Source organism: Festucalex cinctus, chromosome 18, assembly GCF_051991245.1.
Source record: "Festucalex cinctus isolate MCC-2025b chromosome 18, RoL_Fcin_1.0, whole genome shotgun sequence".
In the NCBI taxonomy this organism is placed as follows: Eukaryota; Metazoa; Chordata; class Actinopteri; order Syngnathiformes; family Syngnathidae; genus Festucalex; species Festucalex cinctus.
Genome location: NC_135428.1, coordinates 13,304,921 through 13,320,846, shown reverse-complemented (window position 1 = coordinate 13,320,846; position 15,926 = coordinate 13,304,921). Strand labels below are relative to the sequence as shown.

The following is a 15,926-nucleotide window of genomic DNA, read 5'->3' as shown; positions in this document are numbered from 1 at the left end:
TAAAGTGTAATTTAAAAATGTAAAATTTAAAGAAATGTTCTCATTTAAAAAAAAAGTAGTACAACAAATCTTAAGTACTAATTAGTACCGAATAAATCTAATTAACAATAAATTAACAAATTTTTTTAAATATAAAAATATTTTATAATACTGTTAATCAAATATAAATGGTATTCATGAAAATTATCAAGAAAAATTACAAATATTTTCTAAAATGCCTGTGTCGGGGTGGAGGTGCGTTTTCTACAGCTGCTCGCGTTGGCCAAAGTGAATTAAGACTTGAACATTTCAAAGATGGCGCCCTGGCTGAAAAGATGGTGATGGGAGGGGTGCGTTTGTTTGTCATGTCTGTGGTGGAGTGGAGGGGGGCGTGGTTATGTGATTTATTAACATAATAAGAGCCCCTTTTCTTCATTTGCACACAAAGGTCACAGACACGCCCGATTTGAAGACCGCATTGTCCGAGCCACCCGGGGACCCCTTCGCTCGCGGGACCCCTTCGCTCGCCGGCACTCAGGGGTCTGGGTGAAGGGTTAGCGCCTCACAAAGGAGGCCGAACGGTCATCTAGCCGCCACCCCCTCCTCCCTCCATCTCTGTTCCCTGGCTGCTCTTCTATTTCAAATTGGCTTTCACAACCCCCCACCCCCTCCCCTCCCCTCCCCGCCCAAGCCCACTCAAACCCCATCCAAATGAGTCGTGATGGATTTTGACCAAACATTTGAGGCATCACTCCATTTTCATGTCATACAAAATAATTTATAAAGGCAATTTGCGTTACCACTTGATGATATATACATACAATATTTTATTATTCTAATATATTCACAGGAAATCATAAATTTCAGGCACTTCCTCCAACTTCTTTTTTCTCTTTTCAGCACAAGAGATCCTGAGATTTAAGACTTTTCGTTTTAAATAAGCAACACAAAAGTAAAATAATCTTTAATATAGAGAGATTTATAATTAAAAATCGCTTCTTTTTTTAACATAGCAAAATAAATCTATATATATTTTTTCTTGTTAAAATAAAATGTCTTTGAAAATAACTTTTGGGGAGGGAGGGGCAAGTGGTGGTGGACTCCTCCCTTCTCCGGCTCCTTGTGGCATGTCTTCGGCTTTTCGGGTTTCCGTCCCGCGCTTTACCAAAACGTCCCTGCTGTTGCTTGTCCAAAGTACATCCATCCTCAGTGCTCCATTTAAAAAAAAAAAAAAAAACGTCCGAACGTGGCTACCAGCTCGAAGGTCTTATCGGAGCGCCGTCTTGGGGTCCCCGTGGGGACGCGCATCCTGGTAGCCCAGCAGGCACGGCTCGGTGAGCGCGTCGTGCGTGAAAACCGAGTCGTTGTCAGACGAGCACGAGCTGGACGTGTCCTCGCACGACGGCGAGTACTGCTCGAAGGGCGTCGACAGGTCCAAGTACTGTACGGAGACACAAGAGGACGCATGAGACTGACAACACTAACTCCGTTAGATGATTCTCCTGCAAAATTTTGTGACTGCGGCAATTTTTGGACCAGCATTGGGCTCATTTGTGGCTGCAGAGGACGTCTGTAGTTCATCAACAAATCAATAACATGCAATTGCACCTCACTTTAGACCCAAAACATTTTGTTTTGTTTTTTGGGGATTTGCGCCGAATTTGTCATCCTAGTGAAAGAATTGAGGCCATCTGGCCTGCACGTGTTTTGTGAGGATCGGGCAAATTTGGGGGCCTGTTTGCTTTTGCAAAATGGTAGATGGTGCTGAAAAAAAGCCTTACTGTACATTATCTATTTTATTAATGAGATTTTTTTACATAATAATTTTACCCCAATTGTTTGGTGGAGCAAAAATAATGAAATATAAATGATTTTGTGCCCATCTTGTTGCTTCATATGTCTAAGCTAGTCAGTAGATATATTAGTTTTAGGCATAGCCAAGTTGGCATGGCTAACTCATCGCTAACAGATAGTACGTAATAAATTGGATCTTAGTTTGTCTTAGCTTCCCATTAAGTATTTCTTTTCATTTTTGGCTTAGCTCAGTTGAACTTATCCTCATTAGCATGACGTCATTTTGTCTGCTAATTTTATGCTATGCCCATGTGCGCATGCTAGCCAGAAAAGACCGTAAGGAATAAATCTTAGTGTAGCCTGGTTTACACTTAGCTTAGTTAGTTTAGCTCGACTTGGCTGACGTTGTGCTTTTTTTGTCGCTATTGTTGTACAATACGGAATAAAAATTAGCTTAGCTTGGTTTACGCTTAGCTTGTGTGTGCAAGCTGAGCTACCCTAATGACTTGGGTAGCTTTGCTCATATTTTGTTTGACTTTGTACAAGCACATTTTACAAATAGTCTGGCTTGGCTAATGCAGTATGTAATAAAGTTTATCATATATCAGCACTTATGTTAGCTTAGCATAGCTGATGTTTCACTTACCTCATCAGAGATTGACAGCAGCACCTTGTCCAGCTCCTCCACCAGCTGTTTAAAGGTGGGCCTCTGCGTGGGAACTGCATGCCAGCACTCGCGCATCATCATGTAGCTTCACGGGACAAACAAACAAACAAAAACAACCACGATAACATTAGAAAACAGATAAGACAAGCCAACTTGCCTCTGGGAACCTTCTAAGCTTACAGTTCATGGGTGCAATTGGACGGCTTGTCCATGCGATGTCCTTCCTTCAGCAGCTTAAAGAGCTCCTCGACGGGAATACCGGGATACGGCGAGCCCCCCAGGGTGAAGATCTCCCACATGAGCACGCCAAACGACCACCTGCCAAGCAGTTGCGTAGTTTTAAACAACAGCCAGATCATTTGTGACTGCTGCTGGTGTGTGGTGCTTACACGTCACTCTGGTGTGTGTAGACCCGGTCGAACAAGGCCTCGGGTGCCATCCACTTCACTGGCAGGCGTCCCTGCATTGGGCGGGTGGCGCACAGACACAGATTAGAACTCCGCCCTCTGGGTTGGCGTGCCAACACAGCTGCACGCATTTAAAACTACAACTGTCATTGTCTGACTGTAAAAGACACCTCCCTGCTAAAGTCTGGCTAAAGCTGCCTCCCCACCACCCTCCCCATGTTTGTAATTACGTCCCATTAAGCTGCCTGCCAATCAAGTGTTCAACATCTGACTGCCGTCTTGAAGTACAGTACAGCAAAGTACAAAGTGGCCAAGGAAGAGCCGAGACTCACGTTGGTGGTCTTCTTGTAGTAGTCGATCTGGTGGACGCCCCTGGCCAGGCCGAAGTCGGCGATTTTCATCACGTTGTCCTCCGTCACCAGGACATTCCTGGCTGCCAGATCTCGGTGGATACACTGCGAGAACAAAATCCAAGGGAGAGGATGCTTTAAGAGTGTCCTTCTGATTCATTAAAGAAAACTGAACCCCTTATGAGCAAGCACTCTGCAATGGAGGTGAGGAAAAACTCCCTCTAACTAAGTAACCTTGAACAAAACCCAGACTGTCTGCGAGGCAAACATCCGTCTGGACAGGTTGTGTTGAGATGGAGAGACAGACCGTTATCTTCAATTGACTGGATTTTTTAGGTTTTTGAGATGCGGAAGAAAGAGTATCTGGAGAGACCGTGCAAACTCCACAGAATAGGCTAAGTCCGGAGCCAAGATTCAAACCCTCAGCTCAGGACTGTGAGGCAGACATGCTAACCACTAGCCCTATTTAAGACTCGTTCAATTCATCTTTGGATTTTACTTATTTATTTACTTTTTTAATCTGAATGGTAAATGTCTGTCTGTTCTGGTCAATGTCAACATACAGATGGAATTTTGCTCAACGCAAACATCTTAATATAGAAAAGTATGAGTTTAAAGGGGAGGGGGAAGGTTTTGAAAGGCACTGTTTATTCGACTTGAATGGGTGTCATTAAAGCTTATTTTGGTTTTCATTCGAAATAGACTCAGGCTTTTTGCGAGACCGGCCTCGGTTTGCGGGCCTCCCCATAATGGAGGGTTACTTTCAGGCTCTGGCAGTGGCCTCACAGCCCAGAAACCCGATGCCTCCGCCCAGACGGTCTGTTTGCTAACAGATTTATGGCGGTGCTAAAAGGGACAAAAGCCTGAAGATGGCGGGGACGGACAGATGGATGGAGGAGAGTAAACAGCACTGGAGTCTGAGACGGCGGCTGGCAGACAAAGAAGCGTGTTGATAACTGAGAACAGAGAGCATGCTGGGAAAATAACAAAAAAAGAAAGAAGGGGGGTTAAAAATATTGCAAAAAAAGACCTATATTGATCTTAAAGCAGTTTGCTCATTAAACACCCCAAGTCTCGTGTAGATTTTAACCGTTTCAGGGCATCCAATTTTGAACTTTCATCTTCCCATGTTGTTGGCTACACTTCCTGTCCAAGCTCACAAATACATTCTAGTGGTTGCATTAACATCAAATACCAGAATGAGTGTCCCAAAGCCGCCGACCAGAAAACATCTGGCATCTACACTACAAAAATAACAAATTTAACGTCTCTATAAACAACGATCCAAATGTGATACAGTGTTACACCACTGTTTTGTGGTTAATCGTTGAAGCAACCACTGTGTCGCAGATTTTTTAAGCAATGCTTTTTTTGATGAGTTTGTGAAGTATGTAGGCAAGTCAGAGTTTACATTATGCGCGTTTTGTGTCATTGCTACAGTAAATCTCAAACAGATTGAAGCAAGCAGAAATTGCATCTTATTTGGAGTACTGTGCGAGCAAGAACAGGCGCGTTTTGGCGGTGGGGTAAAAGAATGCTGTCAGCCAGGGATGGGCTAACTTGGTCCTCGAGGGCCGGAGTCCTGCAGGTTTTGGAGGTTTCCTATTCCAACACAAGCTGATTCCAATCAACAGGATCGTTATCAGGCTTATGCAAAGCTTGCTGATGAGCTGATCATATTTCAGTTGTGTTGGTGAAGGGACACATCCAAAACCTGCAGGACTCCGCCCCTCGCGGACCGAGGAATTGGTTCAAATCTGTCTAAATCTTTGGGAAGAGGAATGAAGTCCAGACATACCCGTTTCGAAGCGAGATACTCCATCCCTCGGGCCACCTGGTAGGCGCAAGACAGCAAGTCCTTGAAGGTGAGCTGCTCCTCAGGCACCTTGGTGACGTCAAAAGTGTAGTCCATTCCCGGAGGCCGTCGCGCTCGCAGGTACTCACGCAGACTGCCTTTTGAGGCGTACTCCACTAGTACATACAGAGGTCCTGGTTTTACAGGTTGGGCCACAAAGAGAACAGAAAACTAGGTTACTTCTGTTGTTGTTTGGGACCAAATGTTCATCCCCTCATCCCTTGTTCAGGGCGCAATCGTCAGTCTAACTCACCATCCTGAGTGCAGACTCCAAGCAGGTTGATGATGTTCTTGTGTTTGTCCATCACCTTCATCAGCTCCATTTCTGAGATGAGGTCTGCGAGATCTTTGTCTGTGGCATCGTCTGAAATAGTTAAAAACATTTTTTTTTTAAACAGCTGAGATTGAAACTAACCTCTTTTGAAGTTAAAATTTCTAGGGTATAATTTTTACCTTTAAGCATCTTAACCGCCACTGTGGTGGCTTGGTCCGGACAGTCCTTGTTGATGCCGTAGGCCTCGGCTCTAACCACTTGGCCAAAACAGCCTTCCCCCAAAGGTTTTCCCAGTGTTAAGCTAGAGGAGAGGACGGGAGTTGGTTAAAAATAAGTGCGTCCAAATGAAAGTTGTACACAGCCATAATTTGGGGCTCCGATTTCTTCAAACATAGGTTCCTTTTTAGGTCCCCCGCATGACCAGAAAGCTGCAATTTAAAGTTTTGTCTCTGAGTCTTGAGAACTAAACCCATGCTGAAGACAAATGTCTCAAGACGCAGCTATTTGACATGACAGATTTTAGCACATCCTACAATGGAAGATGTCATTTCAGGTATCTTACTTGTCCCTGGGGAACTCCCAGTCTGGGTCATGTGGTAATTCAAACTCCATCACTCCGGCCAGCATGGGAGAGCAGCTGGATGAAAGGCGAGCCACCCTCATCAAAGACGCACTGGACTTCCCTGACGAGTTTGAGTCCACTGAGTACTGAAACGAAGAGGCAACATTAGCTCTTACTCTTGATTCATGAAGACAAACTTTTGCCGTGATATGTACCTGTCGACGCAGCGGGAATTTGGAAAGCTTCTGGACCGGGAGTGCATCAAACGGCTCCCGTCTGGGGTGGACTTGCATCCGACACAAAACCACGATGACGATGGCCATGATCAAAGCCAGAAAGCCACACGCGTAGATGATGATGTCTGTGTACTTGGTCTCAATGGCGTCCATGGAGTCTGCGGCTTCTTCCTCTGCAGGAAGAGTTCAGAAGTTGTTCAAACATGGCACAGAAAGGTTGTCAAATATGCCAAGAATGATTTGTTTTTTCCTTTACCCGAAATTACGGTGAGCCAGGCTGACTGGTGGGTAAAACCGATTGAATTTCCAGCCAGACAGGTGTACTCTCCTGCGTCCTCCATCGTGACTTTAGACAAGTAGAGCACCTCTACCTCGGACATGTTCAGACTGCCGGTCTACATTATACATCAGACACAAAAGAGAAGTTAGAACCAACAACTTTGTGACAAAACAAGACCCTGCACATAAAAACGTCACCAACCTTGAGAACCTGGACATACGGCGTCCCGTCAGGACCGTATCGGCTGCCGTTCCTCTCAATGTGTTTGAGCCATTGGATGTGTGGCTGTGCATCGCTGTAGACTTTACACTGGAACTGGACGTCACTGCCCACTACTGCTGTGGTGTTGGCCGGTAGACCTGCCTGCAGGATGGGCCTATGGGGCGAGCGCTCTGAATAGAAAAGAGGGTACCAAGAAATGAGCAAAACTCTAACTGGAGCTCCATTGCCTTCATTTTGGGTTGAAATGTGATTCAAGGGCAGCGTTTCAGAAATGCTGACAATTGGGGGATCAAAACTATCCTGCGCTAGACTTGTCAAAATCTTGTCATACTACAATAAATGACATTTCTGGATGGAATTCGGCTCCAATGGCAATGCCAATGCTATTTGTCAGCTGGCCACCGGGGTCTCTTTGATCAGCAGTTACTCTCGCTCTCTGATCTCGTTAACTGTCTCGTTAGTCCTCTCCCCCAGTCGGCCAGGAAATGGAAATTGACCCCGCTGTGGACGGACAGCCAACAAATGAACAAACAAGCCCACCGCCCTCCTCAATCTCCAGTCACAGGTCAGGTAGAAAACTGCTTTGGACGCCTGACCGTCCACATCCTGTGCGCCATTGCTGACGCCAGGCGCCCCGTCACCTTTTGCTCACCCCCCCCCACCACCACCACCCCGATTATCCTCCCACTAACACTGGAGGCTTTCATTTGGAGGCGTGATGCTTTTTCCACAAGAGCTAGTAATGACCGCTGCTGGGGCTGCCATGAATACAGTCAGTCAGATGGCATGGCTTGAAATTTAAACTTTTAAGATCTAATTCGTTTTATGGACTTACTGTTTACAACCTCAGCCCAGGGAAACATTACTTTTTAGCATTTTAGCATGCACAAGCCATTTCTGAAGCTGTAAAAATGTTCTTCAAGACACTCAGTCAAGAAAATCCCCCCTGGACTGACACACAATTTCAATTTTTGAATCTTACCCAGGACATCAAGGACGTAACTGTGAGAAATAGAGCCGTATTTATTTTCCACCATGCAGGTGTAATTCCCTCTGTCTGAAGGCACAACGCTCTCCATCACCAGGCTCCAGTGTTGATGCCTCAGCTTACAAAAAAAAAAAAAAAAATGGTCATGGGTCTTACTGTAGTTCAAAGGTCAATCCAAAGAAGAAAGAAAATTGTATTACCTTGATGCCGCCAATTCGGTGTTCGCCTCTAAACTCCCTTCCGTTTTTGAGCCAACGAATACTGGGCATCGGGCTGCCCATGGCTGGGCAACGAAATTTCACAGTGTTGCCCGCCGGAACGGCATACAGCTTCTTATCCATACGTTGGGTGTGGGTCCAGTAAGGACCTGTGAAGATAAGGTTTCAGCCTACAGGTGGACTTAAAAGCTCATTCAGAAGCTACGCTGCAAAGCACTAATGCGCACCTCTAGAAAGATAAACTTGGTCGTTTTCGACCTCGGATGATGAGTCATCTAAACCGTTGTCCTCGTCATCGTCCCCCGAGCCCAGCGAGTCTACAAAGTAAAGAAAGTGAATAGTAACTGGTGCTGTGTGCTTATTTGCTTTGTGTCCTTACCGGTCACAGTGACGGTGAAGTTCCGCATGGGTCCTCTGGTTCCGCGGAGAGCGCACATATAAACTCCCGAGTCCTGGTATGTGATGTCGGAGATCTCCATGGCAGCACCACGGATGTGGATTCGGGGTGTGGGCACCAGCCGGGTTCCTCCTTTGTACCAGTTGACCGCCATGCCTGGCCGAGTGGTCATGTCACAGCGTAATTTCAGGACATTGCCCAGCTCTAGGAGGAGATGCTCTGAGGGGTCCTCACTCAGATTGCCAAGAACGTCTGTTTGGAATTAACAAAAAAGGTTATGGTATCACTACCACAATGCTGTTTGATAACAGGACCAGGCAAAAACTACTTGCAGATGTTTGCGTCTTTAAATCTACCAGATTTAGTCAATGGGTTACCTCTTTATCTAACATATTAAAGCCAGTCAGAGCCTCCCCCATTATATCTCACCCCCAAACAATGACATTGCCATGGAGATGAGGACTGAGTGACCGACCTGACCCCACCACCCACCCCCACTCCCTAGAACTCCTTCATTTTGTTGTCCCTTTTGTGGATCATTGTGAGACGGAGACCAATCAAGCGAACACCGTGAAGCTCCCTCCCATATTGGTTCATTTTAAACAAACATAGAAAAGGAGCAAGGAGGAGAACATGAAGCTAATGAACATGTCGCAGTGTGACAGGAGACCGAGCGTAAACCCGAAGTGGGTGGTGAAGGTTCACTGGAGCTCTGTAGGTCTCACTTTCTTACATTCTTCTCACATTTCTGATGACAGTGTCCACTGACATTTAAGACTATTACTATTGTCAAGTTTGGCAAAAGCTTACATGCCTGACATTACCTTGTGGGATCCTTGTGTCCGGCATGTCCTCCAGTTTGGAAATGATGGTACCTACGCAAGAGCGTTGTGGTGTTAGAAATGAAGGCTGTTGATTGTCTGTTGAAGGGTCGTCGGATTATGTCTTACCTGGCAGGACTTCCAGCCACGCAGACCTCATAGCTTGAATGGTTTTCCCTCTTTGTTTGCTCTCAGCCATGCAAATATACTCGCCTGCATCCTCCAGGCTAATGTTGGACAGATGCAACGTGTTCACCTTTGACGCATTGTTCTGCAGGGTCTAAACACAAAGCAGGTTTTAGCCAGGTGATTACGTAAGAAGCTGCAAAGGTACATGGTTTCCGCTGATCTCCACTCACCGTGAGAGGTCTGAGGCGTGGCGGTCCTCCCTGGCCCCGACCCGGCCCCCCAAGCTCCGCCTTCAGCCATTGTACCTTGGTGGATCCCGGCCGGTGGACTTTACACAGCAGCTTCGCCTGACCTGTAACCGTCGCTGTAATGTTTTCTGGGTATCCTGGCACAATCAGAGGTCTGGACATCCGAAGCTCTGGCGAGTGAAAACAGATGAGAAATGTTATAGGTACTGTTAATTCAGCGTCTTAATGATCCTGGCCTGAAGGCGTTAAGAACAACAATTGTTGCATATCCTGCTGGTTTTAGTTGGCCCTTAAAACATCCGGCATCAGGAGAACATCATGTTCCTACCTGACCGAGGCCGCTTAATGCCACCGGGAAGCGGTGATAGAGTACCCAGATAACCTGGCTACTATCGTGTCACCATCGGCCACAGTGGCCTCCATTCATTGGGTCACTCGCTCCATTCATGTGCTCTCCCACTCACTCTCCTCTCAGCATATGCGCTCCCTGGCCGGGGACCTCCATTTACCGCTCAGTCACTCAGAACGAGCAATTTTCCAGGGCAATTTTCTGTTTGATTGCTTCCTGAGAGCGCTTAGTGAAAAGGCAATCTGTTCCCCTGTCAGAGTGAAGTGCGGGTCTTTTTTTCACTAACTGCCCCAAAGTACACACACTGCTAATGTACTCGGGAACAAAACGCACAATTGCAACATTGAGTGTGGAAGAAGAAAAAAACTGCAGACTGCATGGAAACACAAATCAGTTTGTTCACAAAGTTCAGGAGACACTCGGGTCGCCGCAGTCCGAGGACTCGTGCTAATGAACTTGCAGGGACAGGGACGGCCGTGCCCTGCCGTTGAACTTGCGGCGGGGTGTGAATTGTCACCCAGAGGCGAGGGGGCAAACAAAACAAGGCACAAACACAAACAAACCGCGAGACAGGCGGCCGGGCGGCGGGCTGGCAGTGCAACTCGCCGTCTAACGGACTAAATTGTGCATGAATTCAAACGCTAAGGCTGCCGGGTGTCAAAACAATAATCGAGTCTGAATCTCCACAGCGGCTTTCAAGTCAAGCTGTCAGAATAACGAGCCTCTCGGTGGTCTCACTGAATGGCTTGACCAGCAGATGCACCCCCGGCGGGGGGACAAAAAATGCCAGCCCAATGGTAAAGATTCTTTGGCACAGTCACTGGTCCTTGATGTTGCCCCCGCCATTAGGACCACAAATAATCCACTTTTTTGTTGTTGTGTTGTGGCAACGAGCACAGACCTCTGCCAAGGCAAAACAAACCGCTTTTGGACCAGCGAGATACCCATCTTTGCGTTTGCTGGATTATGTCATTAACTGAGATTCATACACATGGAAAAAAATTCCTTGACCAAGACATTTTCCCACACTTTTGCTCATGTCGTGAACATTTTTGTAAGTTTCCGTCCATCTTTGAAGTGTTTGTGTCTTTAGGGACATTTTGGTTGCGGACTTTCTTGTGGTTTCCAAATCCCATCTGAGTTCTACTCTCTGCATTACAATCTCATAAATTGAGACTGATGAATTATTCCCTTAGTTTCCTTCAGTCCAACAGCCACAAAAAAATTATTGACGATGAAAATGACAACAAAATTGTATAAAGAGAACTTCTTAAAGATTCTGACAAAAGACCGAACCAAGAAGTATTTCAGGGTATTTTGTTTGTGTTCCTTTTGGTGTTTTTTTTAGATCACACAATCGCTTTTGTCCAACAGTCATGGGAAAAATCCTTGTCGGAGACAATGACAGCGAGATCATAATTAAAGATTTCGGCGATGAAACACTCGTCAATACTACTAACATTTGTTCTTCTGTAACTGGATGAGGACATTTCGGTTGCGTTCTTTCTTGTGGTCTCCACATATCACATTTGTGGGGGAGGTTGGAATGCATCCTAAAACTCTTCGTCTATCTATGATCTTCACCCGTCTGTCTTGCAAATAAAGTCAGGACGGCGTCTATGGAGCAAGCCCCAGCTAGCCTCGCCTTAGGAGAGAGAAAACAGAGAGAAAACCTACGTGCTTGATGCCCCCCAGCAAGCGTCAACGTTGTCTTTTGTAAGTCCTCTCAACAACTATCAAAAAAAATACTTTAATTTCCATCTGTGGAAAGCGTTCAAAGGTTGTTGTTTTTTTAAATCCACAGTTGCCCGTCTTACTGCTTTTTGAACTTGTTTGAAAAGCATCAATGAGAAACTGGTCGGAAGAACACCGCCCCATCCCTCCCACTACCGCCTTCCTCTTCTTCTTGTTCTTCTTCCTCTGCAGCTGGCATGCGACCCGGCAGACTTACACTTCCGAGCCTCGGGGCTTGCGGCAGATCAGGTAGCACTTTTCACGGCAGCCAAAACACACTTTGCTCCCCTTTGTGTTCTCCATCTCGCTGGAGGTGAAGGTACTTGGAATTTACAGTGCAACCACCTAACTTGCGTTGGAATTTAACCAAGGGGGGAAATAGCTCCCGTCTAGTCCCTCCAACGTATTTGCTTTTTGCCATGCAGGACCGTATCCAGATTGTGGTTTAGTTAAGGGACCTGGCCGGAAATTAACTTGTATTTCATTACGGGGTGGCAGTATGTTGTGCTAGTGGTTAGCATGTGTTCCACACAATTCTTTTTTTTTTTTTTTTTTTTTTTTTTTAATAAAGAGCTCAGAATTGTTCATTCGGTAGTCTTACCGATTCATCATCATTGCTTTTTTTTTTTTTTTTTTTTTTTTTGGTGTGTATGTGTGCGTGCGTTTGCGTGCGCGTGCGTGCAAATACGTATACATTTATACTCATTAATTCACCTAAAACCTTATAAAAATCCCATTACCCTTCACCTTAACCAGGTACTTCAGAGTCTCGCCAGAGTCGTGAGGTTCAAATGGTCAGGAGACCAGAGAAAAGGTCAGAGAAAAGAAAGATAAATCAAAGTGAAATCCAGCACCGACCAAACACTTCCTGCCTTCCCCATGGTTACAAAATCAAAGTCTTACGCCAACCCCAGAAGCCTCTAAATTCCAACAAATTAACAAGATCTCAAGAGACCAGAGGAAATACTAAAGAGAGGAAGGAGGGAAGGATCGATGAGGCAGAGTGAGATCCATAGAAGCCAGTACATCCAATCCATCAAAGTGAAATCCAGCACCAACCAAACCCCTCCTGCGTGGTTACAAAGCCAGAGTCTTATGCCAACCCCAGAAACCTCAAACTTCCAATAAATTGAGATCTCAAGTGACCAGAGGAAAAACTAAAGAGAGGAAGGAGGGAAGGATAGATAAAGCAAAGTGAGATCCACAGACACCAGCACCCACTGATTCAATGGGCTGTGGGAGGGAGAGGCGAATTCTGTTTGCCACACAATTCTGAAGTTCTGGGTTCGAGTATCGGCTCCGGTCTTCTTGTGGAGTTTGCATGTTCCCCCTCTGCTTATGTTGGTTTTCCAGCTTCCTCCCGTGTTCCAAAAACACACATTTGCTTCAATGAAGACTAAATTGTCCATCATGTGAATGCTTGTATATACAGTACAGGTAAGCACCCTGTGATTGGCCGAGTCCAGGGTGTACCACGCCTCTCTCCCAAGGTCAAGAAGGTAAGGTTCCAGCTTACCTGCGACCTGAATAGGTTGAAGAACCAAATCAGTGCCAGAAACATAAACACTGTTGCTGATCATCCAAGTGCTGCAGTTGGACTCTCCAATCAATATTCGCATCGCCAATAGGCACAACAACCGCCACATCAACAAAAGTAATCCCCGTCCTCCTTTCCCTTACCTTTCATTCTTCCTGCTCCATCATGGGATCTGGCTGAGAGTCGGTCCGAGCAGCAGAGCAGGAGCAAGCACAACGCGCAGACCCTCGCCATCCTGAGCTTTTTGAGGCTCGTTCGAAGGTTGCGGCGGCGATGTGGGAAGCCCGGAGTTGGCCTCACACGCCGGCTCCTGGCATCTGCAACACTGACGGTCCTCGAATCTGGAACCTGTGGAGGCCAGACAGGAATAAGTTGAGGTACTCTGCACAATCCAAACTAAAGAGTGATTGTTTGGACTGAGAGCAGCTGCATTCGTAACCAGATGTCCTGCGAACTGCCCCGCTCGTCCGTTCCGTTTTACATTGTCCAGGGCTCGCCCCCATGCGTCATGAATAAGGAGCGGGGCTGTTACCGCCTGTTGTTTGTCAATGGACGGTGCTAAAGGCTGGCCCGGGATAATGGCCCTGACTGGGGGAAAACACTTGAAACTTGCCAGGGAGACACGGACGGGATTTAAAGGTCAACATCGTCTCCCGCTTGGTTCCATGCCAATTTAGCAACCTATACACTTTCTTGTCGACATTTTCTGTCAAACTGATGAAGAAGACACTTGAAAGAGATTTTCTTTGCTATTTAGGTTAAAGAAAATACTTCATCTCCGCTACCGTTCTTGATGAATCAATTATTTTGCATCTGTGATGTCTCAACATAGAGAACTCTCTCAAATGCAAATTCTGTCTCAAGTTATCTGGCTTTACTATCACAAAAGACAACAACATGTAAATGAACAAGAGATAAACCGGCACCTTTTGGATCCCTCAAGCCAATTATGATTTCTGTACATGCTTGATTTCATTTTGCGATTTCCCACAATAAGGAACGCAAAATGGGCATTATCATGGCTCTAAATTAAAACTTTACTCGCACGCATTTCAATTAGGGCTGCACAATATTGGAAAAACATGCGATATGCGATATACTTGCTGAACATAGCGATATCGATATTTAACATTTACCTACATAAATTACATTTTTATTACCTAATGAAAGAAAAACATTTTTCATGGGGCAAAATAAGCAACCTTCATGTAATCTTAGTTAATTAATTGTAATTATGTCTTGATAATTTTCAACTATTGAATGGTGATGCACATTTTAGTTAGCATCTGACTGGTCAAATTCATATAAAAAGCATAAAATTCCATATAAAACTTATTGCGTGCCTTTGCGATATGCATATTGCAAGGGCCAATATCGCGATATCGATATTTTTTCGATATATTGTGCAGCCCTAATTTCAATTTAAAGTCGGGAAGACTGCAGGACAAAAAAAAACTAAAATTCAAAACCCACATTCACAACTTTATTTCCTTTATTGTGTGTGGGTTTTTTTTTTATTTAAACTATCGTCATATGGATTGAGCATTTAACATTTACAGTCAGGCTTTTTTTTATGGAATGAAAGTGATGAAATCAGTGCTTAGTCAAGTGTGTGGTATAAAACAACACAGTCAACTCTAAAAATCTCACAAACGAGCCGAGTCGTGAGCATCTCTCTTTAATTACACTTCAAGTTGTGAAGCGTGTAAACGAGCCAAAAGTCCAAATTCCACGCACTGCAGCTACGCACACGCACGCGCACAAGCGCTCTTCAGCCGGGTTCAATGTCTAAAGCACTCATTTGTTTGGTTCGATCTCGCAAACAAGCGTTGCGTTTCAACTCTAATGAACTTTTATTGAAATTTTAAAAATAGTAGATGAAACGTAGCTCTTTTTTTTTTTCGTTGTAGAAAATGAATGAAACAACACGTTGAAGCATGTACCTCTTGTCTCCTTTGGCTGTTTTTTGTTTGTTGGAATCACTCCTTATCCCAGTCCTTCAATATTGAAATCCTCATTGGGCTCATGTAGTCCGCTGGTGTGTCTTCCGTAGAAAAACACACTTCAAGTTTCTTAAGTGGGCTCTTGTATCCGCAGGCTTATAAATCCATCAAAAACACCAAGCATCCACCGTCACCCCCCCCCAAGAGTGGCGACAGCTGCCGGGCCCCTGGTGCGAGGATCGGGGAGAACCACTCAAAGTACATCCATGGAGGGGTGGTCCTCTCCCCGGTGACCCGCGCGACGGTTATCCGCTTAGCCCGGGTGAGTCCTGTCCTGACTTCTGCGCTTCTTTTTTTTTTTTTGTCTCGGGGGACTGAGCCGATGCGTCTTTTTACGCAGCGTCCTTAATTGGTGCTCCTTTCTTTTTGCTCTTCGTCCAATGTGTGTCGCTTTACCCAACCTCCGCTTGAGTTTAGTTACTTGCGAGGTGCGTCCGCGCTGCAGCTCGCCTCCGACTGCACTGCCGCTACAACCAGCACGCAGCCACAACAACAATAGTGTGAGTGGCTGGGGGAGGGTGTGTGTGAGAGTGTGTGTGACAGAGCGAGGGGAGGGTGCACTTCTGCTACAACCTCCCTCCATCTATTCACCCCCCTGATCTTAAAAAAAAAAAAAAAAAAAAAAAAAAAATCTCAACCGCAAAACATCTTATTTTATAGTCGACTATATAAAACTTCTTTCGAAATTATTTTGACTCTGACTTGTCTGGTCGCGTGCCCCACCCGCCATAAATCGGGTTATTAAAACGTTTATTTTTGACAAGTACCCATTTATGGCGCCTTAATTGCTCTTTATGCAAATATGGCATAAAGAGAGGGGGGGGGGCGATGGTGGTGGTGGGGTGCATGGGTGGGGGGCGCTGTGGAGAAGACGCA

General features: G+C 45.6%; 1 protein-coding gene across 1 annotated transcript; it reads right to left on the bottom strand.

Annotated features, from left to right (window-relative positions):
* Positions 1-786: 786 nt before the first annotated feature.
* On the bottom strand, positions 787-15,532 carry fgfr4 (fibroblast growth factor receptor 4). The gene is made up of 21 exons (XM_077504898.1): positions 14,991-15,532; positions 13,191-13,395; positions 9,410-9,597; positions 9,180-9,330; positions 9,054-9,104; positions 8,212-8,481; positions 8,060-8,149; positions 7,815-7,981; positions 7,609-7,732; positions 6,606-6,796; positions 6,381-6,519; positions 6,104-6,297; positions 5,889-6,034; positions 5,506-5,627; positions 5,306-5,416; positions 4,996-5,186; positions 3,180-3,302; positions 2,830-2,900; positions 2,621-2,758; positions 2,420-2,525; positions 787-1,420 (listed from the first exon to the last, which is right to left on the bottom strand). Exons 2-21 carry the CDS (start codon positions 13,279-13,281, stop codon positions 1,247-1,249), a joined length of 2,838 nt encoding a protein of 945 aa, XP_077361024.1. The 5' UTR covers positions 13,282-13,395; positions 14,991-15,532; the 3' UTR covers positions 787-1,246.
* Between the last annotated feature and the right edge of the window lie 394 nt (positions 15,533-15,926).